At 42.9% G+C, this 24987-nt stretch overlaps 1 protein-coding gene across 1 annotated transcript in view; it reads left to right on the top strand.

Moving 5' to 3' along the window:
* LOC147708562 (ribosomal protein S6 kinase alpha-2) overlaps positions 1 to 24987 on the top strand; it is a 1617317-nt gene that overhangs the window by 1546615 nt on the left and 45715 nt on the right. The window contains exon 18 of the mRNA XM_086927240.1: positions 9380 to 9456. Within this exon, the coding sequence (XP_086783366.1) occupies positions 9380 to 9456 (77 nt within the window). The remainder of the gene's footprint in view (positions 1 to 9379; positions 9457 to 24987) is intronic.

The raw sequence follows: 24987 nt of genomic DNA, 5'->3' as shown, positions 1-24987 counted from the left end.
AGTTTCAGTGGGGATCCAGCGAAATGTTTTTTTGAGCATGCAAAGAATGTTGAAGCAGGAAGAAGAAACGGCGTTGACTTGTCTGGTCATCGAGAGTGAGGAGTCCAGGATGACGCCCAGGTTCCGTGCGTGGTCCGTCGGGATAGGTGCTTTTCCAAGGGCCTCAGGCCACCAAGAGTCATCCCTAGGCGGATGGGGAGGTGCCTAATATGAGGACTTCTGTTTTGTCTGAGTTCAGTTTCAGACGGCTGTGCTTCATCCACTCGGCTACTTCTTTCATTCCTTCGTGTAAGTTGGTTTTGGCGGTGTTAGGGTCTTTGGTGAGTGAGAGGATCAGTTGAGTGTCGTCAGCGTAGGAGATGATGTTGAGATTGTGTTGGCGAGCGATGGCCGCAAGGGGGCTCATGTATACATTGAAGAGGGTGGGGCTGAGTGACGATCCTTGTGGCACGCCGCAGATGACTTCAGAGGCCTCTGACTTGAATGGTGGGAGGCGGACTCTCTGAGTTCTTCCGGTGAGGAACGAGGTGATCCATTCCAGTGCTTTTCCTTGGATTCCGACGTTTTTGAGGCGCTGTAGAAGGGTGCTATGACAGACTGTGCTTTGTTGTCCTTATACGGGAAGAAAGGCAGAATGGGTCTGCTGGGGTTCAAATCTGTGACCACAGTGTCAAACAAAGATTATTAGGGGCATATTCACAAACCCCTATCGCCACCGCAACGTTAGTTTCAGTGACCTTGTGATGGCAATACGGGCCTCGCCTTATTCAAGGCAGTGTTGAGCCACTGAAAGTGGCTTAATGCTGCCTTGTGAATAAGGCACTCTTTCACGCTGTATTTAGCGTGAAAGGGGCGTGCAGTGGGTGTTGCGGTGGGCGTTACACCGCAACATCCATTGATATTGACGCTGCACCCTATTCACAAGGGCATAGTAAATAGGAGGCAGCGACAAGATTAAGTGCTGAAGGGGACACCTTCCTACACACACGCAATCCTCCACTGCACAAAGACACCCTTGCACTCTGGTGCAAGGGTGCTGGTGTTGGCGCTTAGTTGTTAAACTCAGCGCCATTGCAGGGGCTACACCACGTCCTTGTAAATATGGTACAGCCTTGTGTTTCCGAATTAGCGGAAAGAGGCGTTAAGCCTAGAAGGCTAACGCCTCTTTCCGCCACTTCCTGGTTAATATCCCCCTTAGAGTAGCTGTGTTAGACCACTGAGCAACCAGCCATAGGACTGGCATTCTGCTACGGTTCTGCTATTGGGTTACACTTTGGTCACAGAAAATGTTTTGGGGTGTTTGTGTCTGTCTGTGTTGTCATAGTTTCTCTCGCATGTGCTTCGTCCTCGAGTGAGGGTGCTGAATCAGCAGAGCCCGGGGCAGAACAAGAACAGTAGAACAGTCGTATACTTGTTTGGTCACATACTTTTAATATTTCCCTTGAAGGAGTTAAAGAAGGCACTCGGCTGGTTGTGAACACCTGGTCTTCAGGGCATAGACATCAGTGCTGTCGTGACAACAGCAGCTCTTGTTACAACAGAAAGCGACACCAAGCTACATCTGACACAACCAAGCAGTGGTCGAAGTGGCAGGATTTGAGGGGCGCGACTTGACCATACATTTTAAATTTAAGAAAAACAGTTGCCCTATTTTTTGTGACTAGACAACCGTGCTGGGACTGTTAATGCCGAGACTCAAATGTAGGGAAGGAAGTCTTCTGTGCTGTGAAACCGACAGACGGCCAGACAGCTAAATAAGCCTTGTTTCCAGGATGTTCACTTGCCTGAAAGAAATGTAAAAGTGCACAGCTAGTCAATCTGCATATGTATAGGGTGCTTGTAAGCCAGCATCGACTTTAATAGAAGAAATCTCTTGAATCTTCCTGATAGCACATATTTATTCATTTCAGATGGTATTTTTTTAGTGGTATTGCAAAGGAGTTACCAGCTGAGCGTAGAAGTATGTGGTTTTAAGGGAAGTTATAGAAAAAACTGCACTATGTACAGTCTGGGTATTAATACAAATCTATACTTTTTTCATGTTGGAACTATTTATGCATTTTGTAGCAGCCTTTCTTATATTGTGTCTAATTAAAGTTTAAAATACTGAGTTACCTATTCACAGTGCTTTCTGTCACAGACGCGTACGTCATAGCAGTGTGCATACAAAATATCAGAGAAAAACATATTTTGCGGATAAAACCTCAATATTTTGGTCATGGATATTTGCGACACGATTTCTTGTCCACATGAAGTTTGTTTTTCCGATATTCTGTCAGTGATCCTCTCTTAGCATTAAACATACCCAAGTCACTATTCTCCACTGCACCAGCCAGGGGCTGCATTGACTATCCTTCACCATTTCCCTGTTTGCACCACGGTGCACCTTTTAAAAAGAAACAGGGAAAGTGTGTCTTAAGCAAGGTAGGGGTGTACATTGAACTTCTCTGTGTTTCATAGTGTTTAGTAAACAATCATATTGGATGTGGGGCATCTAGTATAAAGCTGATTCCAGCATTATTTAGTAATCCATTCATTTGTATAGCAGCTTGCTGCCAGGTCCTTTATGGATCTTTTCATTATGTTCATGCACAAATGTGCTGAAGGATTTGACGATTGTTCTGTTGTGCTGGGGGACATGACTGATTATTTCTCGGTGTGGGTGGCTATTACATGGCATTATCAGCCGATTTTTTGGCTTTAAGGAAATGTTGTGCTATACGTAGGCTAATTTATCCTTAGTGGTTGAGAGGGTGTGAATATATTGTTCCCATGGCTACTCTGAGCCAGCTCTATGGTGCGAGAGGTCGAGGCTAATGTGTCTGAACTATACTCTGGTGGCTCCTTCCGCCTTAGCAGACCTGGTAGTATTCCTCTGCCTTCTGGGATCGTTTTTCAATTATCTGACATCTAATATATTTTAAACTTACCTGAGGCCAATAATGTCTTAGATTCAGTTCAATCAGGATTTCCCCCAATACAAAATTAAGATTGCTCTGATTTCAATCCTAGGCATCTCAGCATCTGTGAACAAAGGTGTCCGAGCTGCATTAATGTCACTTGGCCTATTGGCAGCATTTCAAACTCTTCCACAAGAGATCCCCATCACTCCTCTCTTGGAGGCCGACATTGACAACAGTGCATTTTCTTGGACAGTTTTTTACAACCTCTCTCACATTCCTTTGGGATAGGGACTGTAGAACACCAAATACTTGCTACTGTCATGCTGCTTCACTTCAGCCACCATTTTGCATGGAGGCGCCCACATTGCATCTGCCTAGAGTCCACTAAATGAGCCTTTGCCACATGTGCTAGTTTTCTGGTACTTGAGAGTCCGCAGTGCCAGTTGAGTAAGTGGGTGGGGCAAATCGAGTAAGTGGGTGGGGCCACTTGTGGAAGTGGGTGAAGCCGAGGAAAGTGGGTGTGACCTCCTATAAATTTAGAGCACCCCCACTTCATATTTGACAAATTAAACATTGTTTACAAGTCACACCACTCTCAAGCCGTGACACTTAATTCCATTCAATCTTCATTTATGAAGGTCCCCATGGGATGCCACAAGGCTCATCCCTTAGGTCAACATCAGCTGCGGCCGGTAGTGGGAGTACCTGCCTGGCGGTGACGTGGGGAGGGGCAGGGTGGGGGTAGTAATGTATGGATTACGGAGCCTAACAGGTAAGTAAACATATAAACAAATAAAACTAATTTCGCTGCGCGCACTGCATCACCAAATGCGATGCAGTGCGCAACGAAATTTGTTTTATTTATTTATATGTTTACTTACCTGTTAAACTGCGTAATCCATACATTACTACCACCCACCCTGCCCCTCCCCACATCACCGCCTGGCAGGTACTTCCACTACCGGCCGCGGCTGGCCAACATTATATAAAGCATATATCCTTATCTTTTACAAGTCTGGTCCAGTCTTTCGGTTTTTCAGTAATTACTCAAATGAACATGTATCTTGATGACGCCACTGGACAAACCCATCATCATTTACAAGGCTGTCTATCAGAAAGTGAAATCTGGTTGAGCGCCAGTACTCTAAAACTCAACACTGAGAAGGCTGAGGAGCTAATAGTTGGAGTTGCATACTCAATCTGTCTAATGGCGGGTGGCCAAGTAACCAAGAGTGGTTTCCTAGCCCAGCATCTTCAGTGCGTTATTTAGAGTCATATACTCAACTCTAGATTATGAGAAAACCCGTTTATCTGGGTAGGAGTCATTGTTATCTGATGTGATTACAAGCAGTGTAACATTCCTCATCAAAGCTGATTCATGGCTTTGACTGCTGAACTTCAAAATATCCATATCTCAGAGACTTACACTGTTCCCCCTTTGAAAAAAGATATTTTTTGCAAAAGTCTTTCTCCTGTCTATTGGCCTGTGAGGTCTGGCTTGCTTGCAGGTCAAACTAAAACTTCATCATTAATTTTTGCAGTTTTATATAGCACAAACGTAGCCCAAAGGTATTGGAGCACTTTACATGAGCCCAAGTTACATACGCTAGGTCATGTTCATTTTTTGTAGGCACTGGAAATGTAATTCATTTGCCCAGAATCACAGGATGTTAAGCTCAGCCCCAAAGTATGGAGCCCTGGCCGTAGCCACATTCTCTCCCCAACAGCCAGTACGTTTTTAGGGTCAGCTTTCAGTTACCAATTAGTAGTCACAAAAATAAAAACAGTAAAGCAGGAGGTCATTCCTTTTCTGTTCTCGGAACCTCAAGTCTGAAATGCAGCTCCTTTACACTTGAGCTTTCAACAGAGATGTCGATGCTTTAGAAAAGTCCTATATACCTAGCTTTTTTCCTTCCCGTACTTTTTCCATTTCCTGTCAAGTTTAGACACCTTCAGTACCTACCAGTGGTATATTCTTGGGTTAATTGCAGGCTCTACAATGTTTTAACGTAACATAAGTCATTTGAGGATGCATGCATTTGAATTCTACTCTGTGTTTTACTTGCAGCCCACCAGTTCAGAATGCATTGAGAACTAACTCAGTCTTTAACTCTTCTGAGGTTGATAATTTGAGTACCAATTACATTGTAGTAGGATCTGTTCTTTACAAAAATTATTAATGAGTTGTCCTGGGCATATGCACTAAGAGATACTGATGGATTATGTCAGTTGCATTCTGCAAAATTGTAAGTCGTGGACTGACTTGAACTGCACTTACCATGATGCACTGGGGAGGACTGGGACAGACCTGTGATCAATGTGCAACTTCACTCCTTAGTAATGTATATACAAGCTCCTGCCCTTTTGGGGAGCTGGTAATAAGTTTCCAGAGCAAGGAGTTTGATCCTGTTAGTAGATTGGCAGCCATCCATACACACTAAGCAGCAGGTCATGCCCCCCTCATTAGAACCTTTGCCTTTCTGAAGAGTTCAGAAAAAGAAATACAGTTGTCAAGGGTGAACCACACTGGCTGTGCTTTAACACTCAAGCTAACATGAGACAAATTGCAAGTTAAGGGCTGCCTTGAACTGCATGTATTATGATGCACTGGGGAGGACAAGGTCAGACCCGTGACAAGTGTGCGACTCCATCTTTGGCACATTGGATAGATCTGCTTCAGTGTCAAAATCCATTACTCCTACCTTCCCCAAGTGGCCCCCAAAATGAGGGCATGCCTGGTGTCTCTGCTGGGGAACCTAAGGCTATTACTTAGCTGAAGGAGAAGTGTAGGGGCAAAGCCCCTCCTTAGACTGTGGATGCTCATATTTTCTTGGTGCTTAAATGTGCAGTTTGGAGTGTGACCAAGGGCCGAATCGATGTTGTTGCATCACCAAGGTGTTTGGTATGGATGGTTGACTATAAAGACAGAAAAGACAAACACACCTATCAAAAGATTACTGGAAAATTCTTTCTTTAAAACCTTTTTTGAACATTTTGCACCAATTTATGTAAAAGCCTGTTCCTATTTTTAATTGTTTGGGTTACGGTACACTGTGTGTAGTACTTTTTTAACCCCTTCCATGGTGATGACCAACCCCAGCCGTCATGCACTACGGTGCTCGTGTGCTGATGACGGCTGGGGTTCGTCACGGCCCGCCGCTGTTCGTGCTGTTTACAGAACACCAGGGGAATCGCGGCCGCATGGAAAGGGTTAAACTATTGATTGCATATTCACAGTGCTTACTGTCACAGGAAAGAACCTCGTAGTATTGTATATAAACATCACTTTTCACAATATACCAACCGTGATGCATCTCGATGACCCTGTAGGTACACACACACACATGTGAATTTTGTAGTGATAGCTTTAACTAACTCAGCTTTCCTACCAAACCCATACATTTACACAAATTATGAAAATATATTCAGGTACTTGTTGGTTAAAAGAAGCTGAATATTTTGTTCTTTTTAACTCTCTACCACCCCTCTCCCACTCACTTACTCTGCCATTGCCATCACGAAGAAATTTCCCATAATTATTTAAGAGCATTCACAGTTCTCTCATCTAAGCTTTCACCAATGAGCAGGGCTGCATTGCTGAAAGTACAAGCTAAAATGGCTGTAAAAACAAAGCCCATAACGAAAAGTGCACAAAAAGTGCCTTTACAACATAGTTTTTTTAATTTTCTTATTTTGTATTCTGGGCTCTGTTTCTACATTCATTTATGCTTGTTCTATGAGGAGGGCAATCCTGCTCATACAACACGCTGAACTGACAATTGAAACAAAGCCTAGAATAACAAAGGTGCTGCTGGGCTACCAGAAAAAGCCAATAATTCATATGGAGTGGTTTTCTTTCTCGGTTTATTAGAGGTCCCAGAAGATCGGCTGGCCAGTAGGAAAGGTTTGCTGGGCCACACTGTTGGCCTGCGGGCTGTACTTAGAGTACTAGTGCCTTAGAAAAAGGACTTGCTTAGCAATTCTTTCCCTATTTTGGCCACTGGATTCATTAGCTACATCAAGTGGCGACCTGCAGTGTGTCCCCCACATACTGCCTCTAGTATCCGTGGGTCATGCCTCCCTCCAAACTGTCCTTGTCTCTCTGTCTACTTGCAGATTGTGGGTTGTTGGAGTATCAGAGAATATGTTAACTTCCCTAGTGCCACTGCAAGCTCACACATACCCTGGGGGCGGAGCCTTAGTGAAAGTTGGACCAGCTGTTTGAAGCCACTGGAATGCCTTTCACTATGCATGTGGGAATTCAGGCTACATTTGTAAGGGGCAGAGTACCCCCTACAGGTGGGTGCAGTAATTAACTGCTCCCTCTTCCAGGAGAATCTGTTGAAGTGATTCCATAGGACACTTCCTCCCTCACCGTTGGGGTACACTCACTGTTCCGACACCTCTATGTGATGTACAGTCAGTGTGCCCCCTTTGCTATTGCATCCTTTTCTGTGATATGGCACAGGTGTAAATGTAAAGTGTTTCCTTATTTGCATATGGCCGCACCCACATGCAAATGAGGGGACACCCCCTTGAAATATAGTACGAGAGTGCCCCAGAGGTGCAGACAGCGGGGGCACACACCTGTTGAGCCCCTTGACACCTTTGATAATACAGCCCCAGAGGTTTTATACTAGCCTTGTGCTAAGCTGTCCAGCCCTGGGGTCCAAAAATGTTCTCTCACTCCTGCAGGAGAGATCTCTCCTTGATCTGGCACACCAGATCCCATGGCATAATATAGTGGTGCAACAATCCCACGGGGCTGCCATGTGAACATCATGCTTGCAGGGGCTCCATGCAGCAGCAATGTTAAACTGAACTGACTTGAAACCTCCGGTGGACACACACATCTTGTTTAGGTAGACACTCCATGCTGGCAGACATCAAATCACTCACCTTAGGGCTCTGCATTCATCCAGACGTGGCCCGGCTCAATAATTGATATAATTCTTCCTTCATGATAAACAGGATACTATGTACCCCCTAAATTCCAGGAACAGTCATAGTGGCAGTCCTGGACATGGCCTACAGTCGCACTGCATTTCTCTACAGCCATATCCCGACATGATATCTAATGTACATGCATATTTTTGGATGCCATAGAGAAGAGCCACACCATTGAAAAATTCCAGCCCCTTACCTTTCTCAGTGTTAAAAGAGCGTATACACTTTTAAATGACTGTGGGGCATATTATCAAGAAAGGCCGTTACATTATCGCCGCTTTTATCGGCAGGAAACTGCTGATAAAGCGGCGATAATGGGCTTGATAATATGCTCTATGGAATTCCAATCGAAGCCCATGTTACAGGTCTTTACATCTAACATGGGCTTCGATTGGAATTCATTGAGCATATTATCAAGCCCATTATCGCTGCTTTCCTGCAGATAAAAGCGGCGATAATGTAAGGCCCTTTCTTGATAATATGCCCCTGTGTTCCATTTCAGCTGAGCCCCATGCTTTCTGCACCATTACAGGTCCCAATGGGTATCATTTACATTTCAATATCTTTCATTTAGTGGATATAACCTTGTCGATATACAAATAACCCAGTTTTACACTGTCATTGCACCCAGAATATGTTAGGGCTAATGAGAAACCTGCCCAACACAGGGGCATATCATCAAGGAACAATGTTAAAATTATCACCGCTTTAGCTGGAATTCTCAAGGACATATTATCAAGCCCATTATCGCCGCTCTAGCGGCAGTTTCCAGCTGCTAAAGCAGTGATAATTTTAACGCTGTTCCTTGATAATATGCCCCTCAGTGCTTTCAGAGCATCATAGATATAGAGAGTGCACGAGTAACAAGAAAGGAGTGTTAGAATCCACAGCTCTGTCTGAACACTTGTAATACCCCCAAACAGCTGCGGCCCGTGCAGGTAAGAACGGTGGGGCCGTTGGGCAAGGTTGGGGGGGGATTCGACATATGAGCACGAGAGAAATTCAAATAAATAATTCATTTTCCTTCGTCTACCACCCACCGCTCTTACCTGCATGGGCAGCTGAATCATAACTTAAACGTTTCAAAGGAATATAAGAGACCAGCTTCCTGAATTTTTTCGGGTAGTCCAAAATTAATGATGGGATCAACAGAACTACAAGTCGCATAATGAAATTAAAAACCTGGACTTGAGTAGCTAGTTAAACACGGACCTGGAAAACATGACAGTTCTGTTGAATATAACTGATATATGAAAATGGGTTTCTGAAAGAATATCAAGAGTGACGTGATTTATATAGATGTTTTTTGCTTTTGGGATACTAAATATAAGGATTAAAAACTCTGTTTTCTCTGAGTGTCTGATTAGCATGGTGAAGACCTGAGCTTCTTTTTGGAGTAGTAACAAAGGAATTATTTTCTATTTTTTATATCTCTAAAGTCTTATAGTGGCTTCTGCTTACTACTCTTTGGTTTATGTGGGGGCAAATTGAAATATTAACTTTTGTTTATTTTTCTGCATTTCACACAGGTCCTGAAGCGGCAAGGTTATGACGCAGCGTGTGATATCTGGAGCCTGGGTATCCTATTGTACACAATGCTGGCAGGGTAAGGGCTCAACATCAAAAGGGACACCTGAGAGGCACATAACAATGAGATCAATTAGGGGTGGCCAGGGGGAGCTGCTGCTTACCTTGCTTGCCCTTAGGTATCGCCAGCATTGCTCTTGCTTGCCCTAATCTCAATGGCTATGAACGCAATAACAGGAATACAAAGTAAACAGTGTCCTGGAATCCTTCTAACTTTCTAAATTTCCTACTCCTTTTTCTTGCCATGGCCTCATGGCAGGCAATAGAGGGCTGTCAAGAGACAAAGTGTGTAACAGGAGGTTAACACTGTGATGTCACGAGGGGTCAAATTGTGCATGATGTCTTTTCTTTTTTTTCTGTTTAAGAGATCTTTATTTAATTTTCAATTACAAAGAATACAGGATAAAGGTATAAAACAGTAAGAAATGAAAATAAAAAATAAATCATCTAGATGATAAATTATAAAACCTGGAAAAAAAGAAACAGAATAAAAGTGTACTATGAGCATAATATTTAGAGGAGAAAGAGAAAGGAAAGAAAGAGGGAGGGGAAAGGAAACAAAAGAAAAAAGAAAGAAAGATAAGGAGAAAGATATAGTAAGTTCAAAAAAGTATAAGGAGATAATATAAAAGAATGGAAAAAAGAAGGAAAGGAAAAAGTTAACATATAGAAGTAGAAGAAGATAAAAAGAATGAAAAGGGTAACCAAAGTAGATCAGATTTTACTTTTTGAGAAATAGAAATGGAAGTTGCGCTAACAATTCTATGCTCCAGAAAAGGGGGTGGTGATGAACAGAGTGTCTGAATTAAGCAGACCACTCTTACCCAGTCCAAATATCAGGGCTTGATCCATCACCGTTATTTATCTCACTGCCCCATCCCAGTTCAGAACCTGGCTATATGCAAATCAGTCTGTCCCTGGCCCAGTGCATCACCACCCCCTTTTCTGAATAATTCTATGCTCGTCACAAATAAAATTCCACCAAGTAGTTGAGGATAGAGTAGAGTTATCTTTCCAAGATGATAGAATAACTTTAAAAGCCAGTGCAATAAACAGATCAAATAACAAAGAAACATGAGAAAATTCATCAATATCAAGCGATAAAGAACCAAGAAATACATTGTGAAATGTTAGATTAAGATCACATTTAAAAATGTTCATGCATGTGGACCAAATAGATTTTCAAAACATAAAAACATTAGAACAGTCAAAAAGTAGATGTTTCAATGTACCTGGAACCACAGAACAAGACCAACATAAAGGGGATGAGGTTGAGGAAAACTTGGAAATTCCAACAGGAGTAATAACAGCTCTACTATATATAAAATATAAAGACTGGGTAGTACAAGCAGCAACAGAAGTTTTAAACAATTTGGACCACAATTTATCCCAAGTAAAACAGGAAAAGAACTTGACAGGTCCGATTCCCATGCAAGGTCAGTGGAGGATTTAGGTCTCTGAGTAACATTTCATAATAATAACTTATAAACAAGGGCGGCTTTCGGAGCGTGTGTAGGGAATAGAAGATATAAAGGAGAGGAAGGGGTAAGGGATGGTGTAACGTCTGGAATAATAAAATTGTATAAACTTTCTTGTAAAGTGTTAGTAATTATATTGTACTCATTGATGCACGAGTCTGGTAAATGGTATTGTGCTTGTAAAACCGAAAAGGGAATAATAGAGTTATGGGAGAGCAATTAATGAACAAAGATAATTCCCTTCTCTTTCTAAAATTCATAGTAGAAAGATTTACCTTTATATCTGAGGTGTTTGTTGTACCAAATTGTGGAGAGAAGGAAACCTTGAAAGGGAGTGAAGTCATTTGAAAGTATATTATATAGTAAACTTTGAGAATATTTCAATATTGTGTTATCCGTTAGGAAAGTACTATTGGACATAAAAAGCACATGTTGGAAAGGAAAATGTTTAAGCAAGGAGCGTTCAAAGACAATCCATATGGGGATGGGGGAATCAGCAAAATCATGGGATAAAGCAAAGGCTTGCTTGATTAAAAAGGTAGAGTGATAAGCTCTAAAATTGGGGAAACGAACACCACCTTCAGATTTAGGACAGACAAGTCTGATAAGCGCAATGCGGGGGTGTTTGTTATTCCACAACAATTTTGTACATGCAGAGTTAATTTGAGAAAAAAAAGAAATAGGAATTTGAAAAGGTAACATAGACAAAGTATAAAGTACATGGGGGAAAATCATCATTTTTATAGTGTCTACCCTACCCCACCAACATAAATGTAAGGGAGACCAGGTATGAAGAAGGGACTAGATTTTAGTAAGTAATGAAAAAAATGTATATTTAAGTGTGTCGTGAAGTGAGGAGGAAAACCAAATACCAAGGAATTTAATTTTAGTGGGACACCAGGTAAAGTCAGTACCATTAAAAATAAATTGATAGCATATAGAATTTAAAGGTAAAACCTCTGTCTTTGAAAGATTTCATTTATACCCGGAAACACTGGAGTACAGTCGGACCTCATCTGGAAAAAGGTTGGAGTGATTGTGTAGGGTTGGACATGTAGATTAAGATATCGTCAGCATATGCAGATATTTTGGTTTCAATAGAGTTGTGAATGAAGCGAGAAATATGTGAATTGTTACGAATACGTTCCAGAAATGGGTCAAGGCACAAAACAAAAACTAAAGGAGAAAGTGGGCATCCTTGTCTTGTACCTCTGGATAGAGAGAAGAATCTTGAAAAATGATTATTAACGAAAATACTAGCTCGAGGGCAGGAGTATAGCAATTTAATAAACAAAATAAAGGTAGGGCCAAAACCAAACCATTGAAAGGTTTTAAACATAAACTGCCAATTATTGCGGCCAAAAGCCTTCTCGACATCCAGTGATAGTGCCGCAAGGGGAGATTTATATTTTGTAGCATAGGAAAGAACATTCACAAACATTTGTGCATTGTCTGATGCCTGCCTTCCTTTTACAAAGCCAACCTGATCAGTTTTAAGTAATAAGGGAATACTTGTTTCAAGTCGTGATGCAAGAATCTTGGCAAATATTTTACAATCATAATTAGAGATGGGACGAAAGTTTTTACACTGGGAGTGATCTTTATCTGGTTTGGGAATAATAACAATTAGGGCGTCCATAAAAGAACCCGATGCTTTGGCATCTTTAATAAAAGAATTGAAAAGTGCTAAGAGATGAGGGACAAAAATGGAAGTAAAGGCAGAATAAAACTCAACAGATAAGCCATCAGGGCCAGGGGCTTTAGATTTATTTAAAGACTTAATAGCTTGGATTATTTCTTGAGAAGTCATCTCTTTTTCAAGAGCATTGAATTCGTCCGGAAGAGACGGGGGTGGAAGGCTCGAGAAGACGGTATTGTAATTTTGGTCAGAGGGGTGAGTGTCATCGGAGTAAAGAGTTCAATAAAACTCATGAAAAACCTGCGCAATATCTTCATCCGATGACACCAATTTCTTAGTGGATTCATTGAAAATAGGGCCAATATTTTTACGTTCAAATTTAATTTTCAAATAGTTGGCAAGCATTTTACCTGCTTTATTTTGACCACCATGATATTTGGATTTGATTTTAAGCAGAATGTTACATGCTTCAATCGTTGCTAATTTATTTAATTCAGATTTGGCCTTAATTAATTCCTGGAGAGTGGAGGACGATATAGAGGAAAAATACTTATTTTCAAGGTCTTTGAGTTGAAATATTTGGTCAGCATATTTTTTGCGCATAATCTTCTTTTTTTGTTGAAACATAGGAAATGGTAAAGGCACGAAAAGAGGCTTTAAAAGGTCCCTGTTGTTAGAAACAGAGGTATCCAACGGATTATTGAAAGTAAAAAAATAATGAATACATTTGGTGGCTTCTTTAATATAAGTAGTGTCAGATAATACATAATTATTGAGTTTCCAACAACTAAATTGGGGATAGGTAAGTGAGAGGTCTTGGGAAGCTTGAACGGGGGCATGGTCAGAGAGAAAAATGGAACCAATTTCTGAAGATTGAATAGAAGGCAGCAGGGGTTTACTAACTAAAACATAATCAATTCTAGAGCAAGTTTGATGGACATTAGAGTATATTCAAGTAAATCAGGGTTGCAAGTTTTCCATATATCGTATAATGGGCGAGAGGTGATGGCAGACTGAAATGCTTTGTGGGATCGGTCAGGATTAAATTTGCACTTAGACAATCTATCAGAAAAAGGGTCTATCCACTGGTTGAGATCACCAGCAACAACAATAATAGGGCAGTCTATAGAGGATAGTAAAATCTTAACGTCATTCCAAAATTTAGGGTCTGGTTTGACAGGACCATAAATATTCAGCAAAACAAACGTTTTGTTATACATAACAACCTTTGCCATCACCCAACGACCCTCGTCATCACATTGTGTGGATAAAATGTGTACAGATAATGATTTATGAAATAGAATAGCAACACCCCCTTTTTTGTTATGGGTAGGAGAGTAAACAATTTTCCCCACCCACTGCCTTTTCAACTTAAGTGATTCTGCATCAGTACAGTGAGTTTCCTGAAGAAAAACAACCTGAGAATCAAGTTTAGACAGGTGAGATAGTACCTTTTGTCTTTTAAAGGGTTGCCAAGACCACGAATGTTCCACGTGACAAACTTACACATAATGGAGGGTTAGGAGGGTAGAACACATGTGGAGTTGATACACAGCAGGAAAATATCTATAAAGAATGAAACAGCACATATGAGATGAAAACAATATTACCAATGCAAAACAGGAAGTGGAGAAAAAGATATACACACACCAACGCAAAAAATAAACAGCAAACTGACCATGAAGGACAATTAAAGAAAAAAATGGACGAGATGAGAATGGAAAAAATAGAAAGAAGAAATACATCACACCAAAATATTGGACTCGGAGGATAAATAAGGAATAAAAAGAAGGAGGAGAGAAAAGGATAGAGAAGGGATGAAAAAGAAGGAAGAAATGCACAGACAGATCAAGGCATAGAATCCAGATCAGTAAGAGAAAAAGAAAACTGAGAAGAGAGAGCAAAGTGACGCGTGATGGCACGGACCACAGGACTACAGTGAAAAGATAGAAAAGAAAATGAGAGCCCTAGAAATTTAAGACATAAATGGATATACTTAAAATAGAGCATAAATAAGCAAATGAGTATAATGACAATTTAATAAGTAAAATAAAAGATGTCAGGCGTTAGTGTCCCTTCCAGCAGTTGAAAGGCTTTGAAGATAAAGTTTCAACTGTGCTGGATCCTCAAAGGAGCGTGAATGGCCGTCAAGAGTGATCTTGCAAAGACACAGGTGAAGAATCCCATATTGAATATTGAGGTGCCTCATCTGAGGGCCTAAGGCGAGGAATTCTTTGCCGCGTGCATTGGTTGCATTAGAGATATCTTGTGACAGGAAAATATTGTGACCAGACCAGATAAGACGTTGTTTCAGTTTGGCAGCCTTTAAAACAGACATTAGTTCAGTAAATTCCAAAAACAGCATTATGATCCTGGGAGGTTTTGAGGCATTGATGTTCAAACGTCCCAGACGATGTGCTCTCTGAATATTAAGAGGACTAGTTGAGGATGGAAGGTCTAAAAGTTCAGGGAGAAATTTCTGTAGGAAAAGGACCATGTTTGACCCCTCAATATTTCCCAGAAGGCCGTACAAGCAAAGGTTATGTAAATGTAAATGTAAATGTACAGGAATTTATATAGCGCAAATCACCGAGCGGTTTCTAAGCGCTTGCTTAGGGAACCCGTCCTGGTATTCCCCTGTGAGATAACCCCGGCAGGGTATCTGCAAGGTGAAAGCCAGGCATCCCGCCGCGAGGGGCCATTGTAGAGATTAAGCAAGCTATTGCCCAGAGTCACAGAGTGTGAACCCGTGAATCGAGTAGGCACCGGAGCGAGAATTGTCAAGTCCATGGACATTTTAGGACTCAAGACCCCGCCAAGCTGGGAATTGAACCCTGGTCTCGGGCTGACCTCTGCCTCCAGGTCTGCCTCCTCTAACCAGTAAACCACACTTCCCCAGGTTATTCCTACGATTTCTATTTTCAAGGTCCTCTGTGTGAAGTTTAAGCTTATGAATCTCTTGCTCTAGGACTGGAATTTTAGCAGAGACATCCTGTAGGTCACTAACATGTTGTTCACGATCTAATACTGTACCCTCCATGACAATCCATCTGTCCTCGATTTGTTATAATTTTTCATTAGTCGCAGTCATAAATGGTTGAAGACCCCGGACTTAATCTAAAATAGAGTCTAGAACCGGGTTAGAGGATGAATGAATAGGAGATGGTGGATCTGTTTTATGTCTCTTAGGCTTTGTACCGGAAACAGAGGATCTGGCAGCAAGAATATCAGTAGTCATTGTGAAACTGAGGTAGGCAGCAGAAATAGTTCAGCAAAGGTGAAAGTATATTGCACTAGATGTAGCAATTAAGCTAAAGAGACTCAGCCACCATGCACAATAATGGAGAAAGACTTTTTTACCTCAGAAAAGCACCACCATGACAAAGAGAGGAAAAATAATGTAATAATTTCAAAGCGTAAACAGGCGCGGCTGCTATTAATATGCTTGAGTAAATATGCCAATAAGTAGAAGCATATGATAAAAGACAACTTCCAGGAAAAATAAATAACTATGTGATATGAATTGAATACAGCTGAGGAAAAATATGCATGAAAGAGGGCACTATAACAGGCAAAACATTTACAAAAAACGCTAGCTCAGCGGCTCAAAAGAGCAGCCGCCCACATCCTCACTAAAAATTGCCATAAAGTCATTGGACTGAAAGAGTAATTCTCAGCAAGTTGACGGGCATTCCATACAGTTGATATTTGCCATAACACTCATGACATAAAGCAGATTTCACATCCAGAAGAACGATGAGGCATATATACGCTTTATGCATCAAAAGTAGAGGATTCTGGCTGAAATCTGCGATATTTGCATAGGAGACGTCAGAGAGCGGGCTCAGCGGCCTAGAATGGCGGCCACCCGCGTCTCAATGATGAAATAAAATTACCAATAATTGCAGTGGTCGCCCACATCCTCATTGGAAATATCCAGGAAATATTGAACTTAAGGGAACAGTTCTCAATGAAATATAGGGCATTCCATGCAGCAGATAGTAGTCATAGCACTCATGACTTGGAGCCAAATTATATATGCAAAGAATTGGAAGGCATATATAGTGGCATAATACTGAAAAATTCTGCAATAAAGCCAGGAGAAGAGAGAAAAAAAAGGGAAAAAACAATTGCAGAGTCAAGCGGCAGCCAATACCTCAGCATGCGGCAGAATGTGATGTTTCAGGCTGAGGGCAGCGATGTTAGCTGAGGAGACGTCGGAGCGCGGGCTCAGCGGCCTAAAATGGCGGCCGGCCTCATCTCCGTGTTGAGGAGAAACTGACGATAATTGCAGTGGGTAGCATGCGGTGTAGAGCAGTCCGTAATTTTATCCTCTGGGCTCACCGCATGTTCCGACGTGAAAGCCTGTCGTCTCCGGGTGAAGTAAACAGTGGAAAAGGCTCAAAACAAAGCTGAAGAGTCCCGCACTGAGCGGAGCTTACGCTGGGTCTGCCATACCAGCTCGGCGCTCAAGCCACGCCACCCATGATGTCTTTTCTAATAACTTGACATTCAGTACATGGTCAATCATGGCTTTAAAATAGCGAATTGGTAAGAAGGAACCTCTTAAAGAAGTCCCTCACCGGATCCCATCACTGTATGCACAGCAAAATACCACTAATTTACTTTTTGTAATATCTGGCTGCAGATATTACCTAGCACTGACAGTTTAGGTATTTTTTCGGTATTCACAATGTGTTTACTAAAATGTCAAACTTCATAGCTAATTCTGAACTTTCTCTTTATAACTGTAAGGGCAAAACTTGGATTCCCTTTTGCCAGCGCACAATGGGCTGCCATGAGCCAAAGCAGAATCCTTCGCCGCAGGGTGCAAGCGTGCCTGTGTTGTGGGGATGATTATTTTTGAGCAGGAAGGTTTCCCTTCCTGCACAAAAGCAATCACAAGAGGCTTTTTCCTCTTTCTCTGTGTGCTGCAGAATGCAGCACACAGAGAAAGAGATAAAAGAAGGGGATATAATAAAGATATTTCTCCTCATTGTGCCCCCCTTATGCTTCCCTTGGAGAGGTGTATGTTTTTGGCGCTGCCTCAGACTTATGATTTCTCGTAAATCTGGAGCAGCGTCAAAAAACCATGGATGTTCTTGGGAACGCCCCCAGCAACACCCATGGAATTCCCCATTCACGCTGTTTTCTGCGTGAAATAGGCACATATTTATAAGGCAAAGAAAAGCCATGTAACATGGCTTTCTGTGGCCTTTTAAATATGCTGTGGCACAATGTGCCACTGGATTGTCAAAAAAGTAATGTTCCGGCGGCGCAAAAGTGCCAGTAGGGCCAGTATTTGGAGCTACTTTGTGGCGTTGCCACTTTCGCTGCACAATAAACGTGCATGTGATGCCTGCTTTATTATTGATTTAATATATTTTGTAATGGGAGCTCAATCCTCTAAAAAGCTTGGTGCAGTGTCTTCCCTCTCCTTGTGACGACCCTGATAAAAGAGGTACCACTGTCACATCATAAAACGAATCGCAATTGAGAAGGATTTGCAGAATTCCTACCTAATTCCTATCTACTTTATTAATGAGGCTGGATTCCACTCTGAATTGTTTCAAAGGCTATGTATGCAGTGATGGGCTCCTGTGAGTAAAACCAAACCTCTATCACTGTTTTGCATTCACAAAATGCTGACACTTCATCCCTGTCTGCTGAAGGGACAGGTGCTACATTATTAAAAATATTTTGATGCGGAGAGGCATCAGGGAGCATGGAGCAGTCCTCGGACCACTCATTGCCCACCAACCAGTACCTGCAGTTTGCATTCACATTGTGGAAGTTGCCTCTCATGAACATATCCCACTTTGGAAATGCATATTGCTCCCTATTACGTGGCAGCATCCCAGTAATGATTTGTGGCCAATTAACATTTGCAAACTATTGAATCATATCCATCCTAGTTGTAAGGAAGGACTTACTTAAGTTTGTGACTCTTAAAGTCTCTTCAATGTTCTTTTCTTTTTGCAGTTGTATATAGCGGGAACTAGACCCGCAGGTACTGGAGCACTTTACATTAGCAGTTACATTACACATTAATATTTTTTGCAGGCATGGGGAGATTAAGGCCCTCATTTACAAAAGGCCTGCTCTGTTAAAGCATCACTTTTTATGAGGATCCGGGAGCGCAGGGCTCTCAATCATATCTATGAGGCAACGCAAGCCACCCTGCATGACTTTGCATGGCCTCATGGATATGGAGTAAGGCAAGGCAGTGTAAAGCACTGCATTGCCTTACTCTACATCAAGGGGGCGTTCCATTGGCATTGCTGTGGGTGTTTCCACTCAACACCCATATATTTTGACCCTGTTACCCAGATTTACAACATCACAAACTTGGGGCATCACCAAAAATGTACACCACCCCTGAGATGGTGTAATGAGGAGAAATGTTTACATTTCTCCTTGTTTTTTCCTCTTTGCCCATGTGCTGCATTCAGCACACATAGAACGAGGAAAAGGCCGCTGGTGATTATTTGTTTTGTGCAGGAAAGTGCACCTTCCTGCAAAAGAACAATTATGCCAACAACATAGTCACTCTTGCACCATGGTGCAAGGGTGCCTGCATTGGTGCTCGGCTGCAATTTGTGCGTCTATGCTGGGTGAAAGCTGTAAATACAGTGCATTCCTGTCCTTTAAAATTGGAGTAGGACAGCCCAGTAAAATGACTTGAGTGTTGCCCTGCCCCAATTCTTAGCAAATGAGGCCCTTAGTGTTGTGCACCAGAATCACAGGATGTCGAGCTGACGCCAAGACTCAAACCTGGTTCCCAAGCTCCTAAGTCGGGAGCTCCAGCCCTTATACCATGTGGTGGACTTGACCCTTTTTGCAGGGTCATCCCTGAACTTTTTTGGCTTCCTCCTGTCTTTTTTCTGACCTGTTGCTGGCTATGTTATGATTCTGGGCACTTTACCACTGCTGATCAGTGCTAAAGTGCATATGCTCCCCCTAATGTAAATTGATGTATGGATTAGTGATTCCACGATTGGCTTGTTTGGTTTACTTGTCAGACCCTAGTACAGTGTACTGAGTGTGCCTAGGGCTTGTATATCCAAATGCTGCTAGTGGGCTTGCCGCACTGGTTGTGCCACCCACAAAAGCAGCCTGTAAAAGTGTGTCTCAGGTCTGCCATTGCAGAACCTTTGTGCAGTCTGGTACTGCCATGCTGACTGGGCAAGTGCACCCACTTGCCAGTCCCTAAACCTTCCCTTTTCTTCATATCAGACACCCCTATGGTAGGCCCAAGTGCAGGGTGCATTGTAAGTATAAGGTCGGACATGCCCTGGTGTGTGCGGCATGTCCTAATAGTGAATTTATAGCAATTTTCGTTTTTCACTATTGCAAGGCTACCTGTTCTCCATAGGCCAGAATGGGCAGTTAGAATATTACATCTTATGATCCTAACTGACTCAGAGAACATGGTAGAAATTCGAGTTTAGTATGCCTGAACTCAGGATCATAAAATGCATTTTTTGAAGCAGTTGGTTTTAACATTCTGTGTTTGAAAATAACACTTTTAGAAAGTAGTATTTTCTTGCCTAACCTTTCAAGCCTGTCTCTGCTAGGTTGTGTATTCTTTATCTGGAGTTTGAGTGACAGATCTGGGGGATTCCAGGAGACAGAGTCCACCAGTGGTGAATAGAGAGATCTGCATCTAGATGGGAGGGAGGAGTTGCACCTGGGACCTGAATAGGACTGTGCCTGCCCCCCACAGTGCTGGCTCCACCCCATGTGGTGCGTCTGATGTCTCTGTCCTGCACTGTGAAAGGAGAAAAGGAATCATGTCAATTGAGTGCTCCAGGGCTGTGCCTTTCCTCCACAATGCTGGTTCCACCTCCTGTGGGGCGTCTGATGTATCTGCCCTGCACTGTGAAAGTAAAGAAGGAGTCATGTAAACAGAGTGCTCCAGAACTGGTTTGGACAGTGCAAAGGCCCCTCTCCCCTCAGAGAACAAAGGATTTTGGGGGATAATTATTGAGACCCTGATCCCAAGAAATTAGATCACTTTGGACTACAAGAAGAAAACTATACTGAGGAGAGGAACTTGAAGCAACTGAGGAGAGACTATTCCTAAGCTGAAGTGCTGCTTAGGGGATTGGCCTGCAGTGGTTGCCTTACTGCCAAAGGAAGGAGAAAGGAACTTTGTGTATCTTGGTTTCAACTTGTGAAGGAGCTCCAAGGGCTTGGAAAAGAGCTTGCCTCCTGCTGAAGTCTCAGGGATCACAGACTTCAACCCCCAGCTCCCAAGAGTTCTTGTGGAAGTGCCTGCAGCTGTTCTAGGGGTACCACTCCAGGTGGGAGGGTACAGCGCTCTGGAAGGGGGTGCAGAGGGAGGGAGCCCTCGCCTCTGACCCCGGTGCAGCCCGAGGGTTTAGACCCTAGGTTGGAGGGCCAGGTTCAGGGTGTCCCCCCTGACATGGAATTCCATTTGCAGGATAGAACCCCTGAACTGGTGGGCGAATCTTGCAGGATGCCTGCTACAGGCACCCTGACAATTCTGGAAGGGGGTACCACTCCAGGTGGGAGGGTACAGAGCCCCACGGAGGAGGACCAGGTGTGGGAGAGCCCACCCCAGTCTCTGGTCCAGCCACCGGGTACAGGCCTAAGGCTGGTGGGTCAGTGCCATGATGACATACCTGACCCGACAGGAGGGAGAGTGGACAAAGGGTGCCAAGCACATGGGGCTACTGCCCCCGCTCTCTGACGCCACAGAGGTTTGAGAGCCCTGAGAGGCATAAGGCCTGGGTCTCACCCCTGACTATTGTCAGTGGCCACTGTGACTTACTGTCTGTTGAAACACACCTGTGAGCAAGTTAAGGTTAGATGCTGCACAGGCAGTGTCCACAGGTGAGGAGAAGCGTTCCCCATGGTTTAGCTTGGTGGGCCCTGAGAGTATGGACAGAGGATTTAAAATGAGTTCAGATTGGCATAGAACTGGAATATGCCCCTGCTGTTGCGGGCCAGGTCCAGGTTCTATCGCCCAAAGCAGAGAAGCCCATCAAGGTAGTGATTGGTCAACCCTGTGTTTTGGCTGGAAGGGGGTTGTGTTGGACCTTTGCAGAGTCATCCCTGAAATCTTTGCCCTCCTCCTGTCTTTTTTCTCTGACCTGTTGTTGGCTATTTTATGACTCTGGGCACTTTACCACTGCTGATAAGTGCTAAAGGGCATAGGCTCTCCCTATTGTAAATTGATGTATGGATTAGTGATTCAATGATTGGCTTGTTTGGTTTACTTGTCAGACCCTTGTACAGTGCACTGAGTAGGCCCAGGGCTTGTAAATCCAAATGCTGCTAGTGGGCTTGCAGCACTGGTTGTGCCACCCACAGAAGCCGCCTGTAAAAGTTGTGTCTCAGGTCTGCCATTGCAGAACCTGTGTGCAGTCTGGTACTGCCATGCTGACTAGGCAAGTGCACCCACTTGCCAGTCTCTAAACCTTCCCCTTTCTTCATATCAGACACCCCTATGGTAGGCCCAAGGGCAGGGTGCATTGTAAGTATAAGGTAAGACATGCCCTGGTGTGTATGGCATGTCCTAATAGTGAATTACAGCCATTTTCGTTTTTCACTTTTGCAAGGAGTCATGTAAACAGAGTGCTCCAGAACTGGTTGGACTGGGCAAAGGCCCCTCTCCCCTAAGAGAACAACGGATTTTGGGGTATAAATTTTGAGACCCTGATCCCAAGAAATTAGTTCACTTTGGACTACAAGAAAAAACCTTTACTGAAGAGAGGAACCTGAAGAAACTGAGGAGAGACTATTCCTAAGCTGAAGTGCTGCTTAGGGGATTGGCCTGCAGTGGTTGCCTTACTGCCAAAGGAAGGAGAAAGGAACTTTTTGTACCTTGCTTTCAACTTCTAAAGGATCTCCAAGGGCTTGTAAAAGAGCCTGCCTCCTGCTGGAGTCTCAGGGACAACAGACTTCAACCCCCCCACTCCCCAGAGTTCTTGTGAAAGTGCCTGCTGCTGTTTTGGGCCTTCTGAGGAACTGTGTGTCGCATGGAGCTGGAAGTACGATGGCACGAAAAGGAAGCATGTCACCATCGCACCTGCCTGCCCTCGCACTTTGAACAAGGGTATTGCCGCTGAAGTTGTCACACTGCACCGCATCTAGAGAAGAGTCTTGCAACGAGGTTGGAGCATGTCGCCGTCGCTGTGTCTGCGATCACACTTCTGAGCAAGGATGTCGCAGCTGGAACTGTCGCACTGCACCACATCTAAGAAAAGTGCCTCGCATCCCCGAGAAGCGCGCCCCCATTGGAGCTGCTGCCGTCGCATAGTGGATGTCACTGCTGTAGTTGTCACATTGTGTGGAAGCTTCAAGCATCGTGGGAGAAGAGTGTCGCAGCTGAAGCTGTTGCCGTCGCATCGCTGAACAAGTGTTACGCTGCTGCAGTCCACGCATCGAACCGAGAACTTCTCGCATCCCCGGAGAAGCATGCTGCATCTGGAAGATCTTCACGTCTTTATTTCTTTGCACCTGAACTTTGCCGCATTTCCCTCGCTGCGACATTGCTTGTCGTGGAAGCGCAATGCATTGTAAGATACATTGACGCAAAGTATTGCATCTTAAGAGCTGAACTAAACAAAGCTAAATCTGCCATATTAAAGTAATAGTATTGTGTGTTTTGGCATTTATGGTCTTGTGGTAACTCTATATAAAGTATACTTATTTTTTATATAAAAACCATGTGCGGTGTCCATCTGTAGTGTTGTCACTGGGTTACTGTATGTGGTCACAAATGCTTTACACACTGCCTCTGAGATAAGCCTGTCTGCCCGTGCCAAGCTACCAAGGGGGTGAGCAGAGTTTATTTTAGGAGTGTACCCCCTTACCCTGACTAGAGGTAAGGGTCCCTATTTGTCATAAGTACCTCCCTGTGCCAACTAGAGACCCTCAAATCTAACACCATGTTATACACCTGCATTGTAAATATGGTTTTGACTCCTTCAGTGCCTGCAATTTTGCACATCTAAAGCCTTATGAGTCCAAAAACATTTCATACATCAGGTCGTTAGCCGAGAGTTACTGAACTGTGAATATTTGGAAATAAAAATGTTTTTGTTCATCTGCAATTACTTGTTTGGAAGCTCCTATGAACACATTCCATTTCATAATTTCCTAGCTCGTCTTTCCCATTACAAAGAGTTATCAATCACATAAAAATCAGTTGGAGCTCTCCTTCAAAGGAGACAGTCAAGTCTTAGGGCCAGATGTAGGTATTTAGCCCTTTCCAATGTAGGAAGCCCTAAATAAGGATTCAGTAATTTGCCGATTCGTTATTTTAAGGAATCGGTAAAATACCAATTCCTTATTTTAAGGAATCAGTAAATTACAGAATCCTTAAAACCTATGTAGGAAGCACTCAAGTGAGTGCATTTCTGCTTTAAGGATTCGTTATTTACCGCCAACTACTAGTTGGTGGTGAATACCGAATACCTTTAAAAAAGCAATTATTTGCTTTTTTAAAAGTGCCATGTGGCAGACATACATGCCCTCAGGGCATGAATGTGCACCACATGTGCACACATGCACGATTCAGGGTTGAAACAGGGTGTCAATGTGACACCCTGCCACCCTTAAATATGCTCTCGCTATTACTGATTCGGTATTTACCGAATCAGTAATAGTGAATGGCTACCCATTCCTTCCTATTGGCCTCCAGGCCCATAGGAATGAATGAGGCCCATAGGAATGAATGGGAAGTATTCCTCATTACTGAATCGGTATTACCGATTCGGTGATAAGGAATATTACCGAATCGGTACATTTTACCGATTTATTACCTACATCACATTTACCGATTCTTACCAATTGATGTTAGCTGAACCACACCCTCTCTATCCATTTTTATATCCATGTGTCCAGACAATTTGTTAGTGATATTCTATCCCAGCAATAATAAATATGTTCAATTTGCTGCAAGAAGTATGTATTGTTAACAAAATTCCTTCAAAATAATAAAAGCTAGAATTATTGCAAATATGGGCCCTACATAAACTGATCTGTACATTAGACATACAATAGAATGGGGAAAGTTTTTGAAGTTGGGCAACATATAACAGATGTGCACACCAAAAACATAGTGGTGGCTTGTTCTGCCCATGTATTTTTAGTTAATGATCCAAATGGTCCACGGTTTTCTATCAAATAAGCAAGTGAGCTGGTATTGTCATCTGAAAGCAAACCAACGGGTTACTGAGCATTATGGAGATGTCCAAAATAACACTGATTTGGATTCGAGTCACAAAGTAGGCCTTTTAAAAGTCTGAAACCTACACCAGTATATGTGTTCCTGGGTTTGGAATAGATTTTTGACTTTTAAGGATTAAAAGGGGATTAAAAAGAACCTTGGCAGTCATAGATTTGCAGAAGTCTACTCGACAAGATTTATTCGGGTGGGCTTTCCAATGACAAGAAATAT

Source organism: Lissotriton vulgaris, chromosome 6, assembly GCF_964263255.1.
Source record: "Lissotriton vulgaris chromosome 6, aLisVul1.2, whole genome shotgun sequence".
NCBI lineage: Eukaryota > Metazoa > Chordata > Amphibia > Caudata > Salamandridae > Lissotriton > Lissotriton vulgaris.
This window is presented reverse-complemented; position numbering and strand designations above follow the sequence as displayed.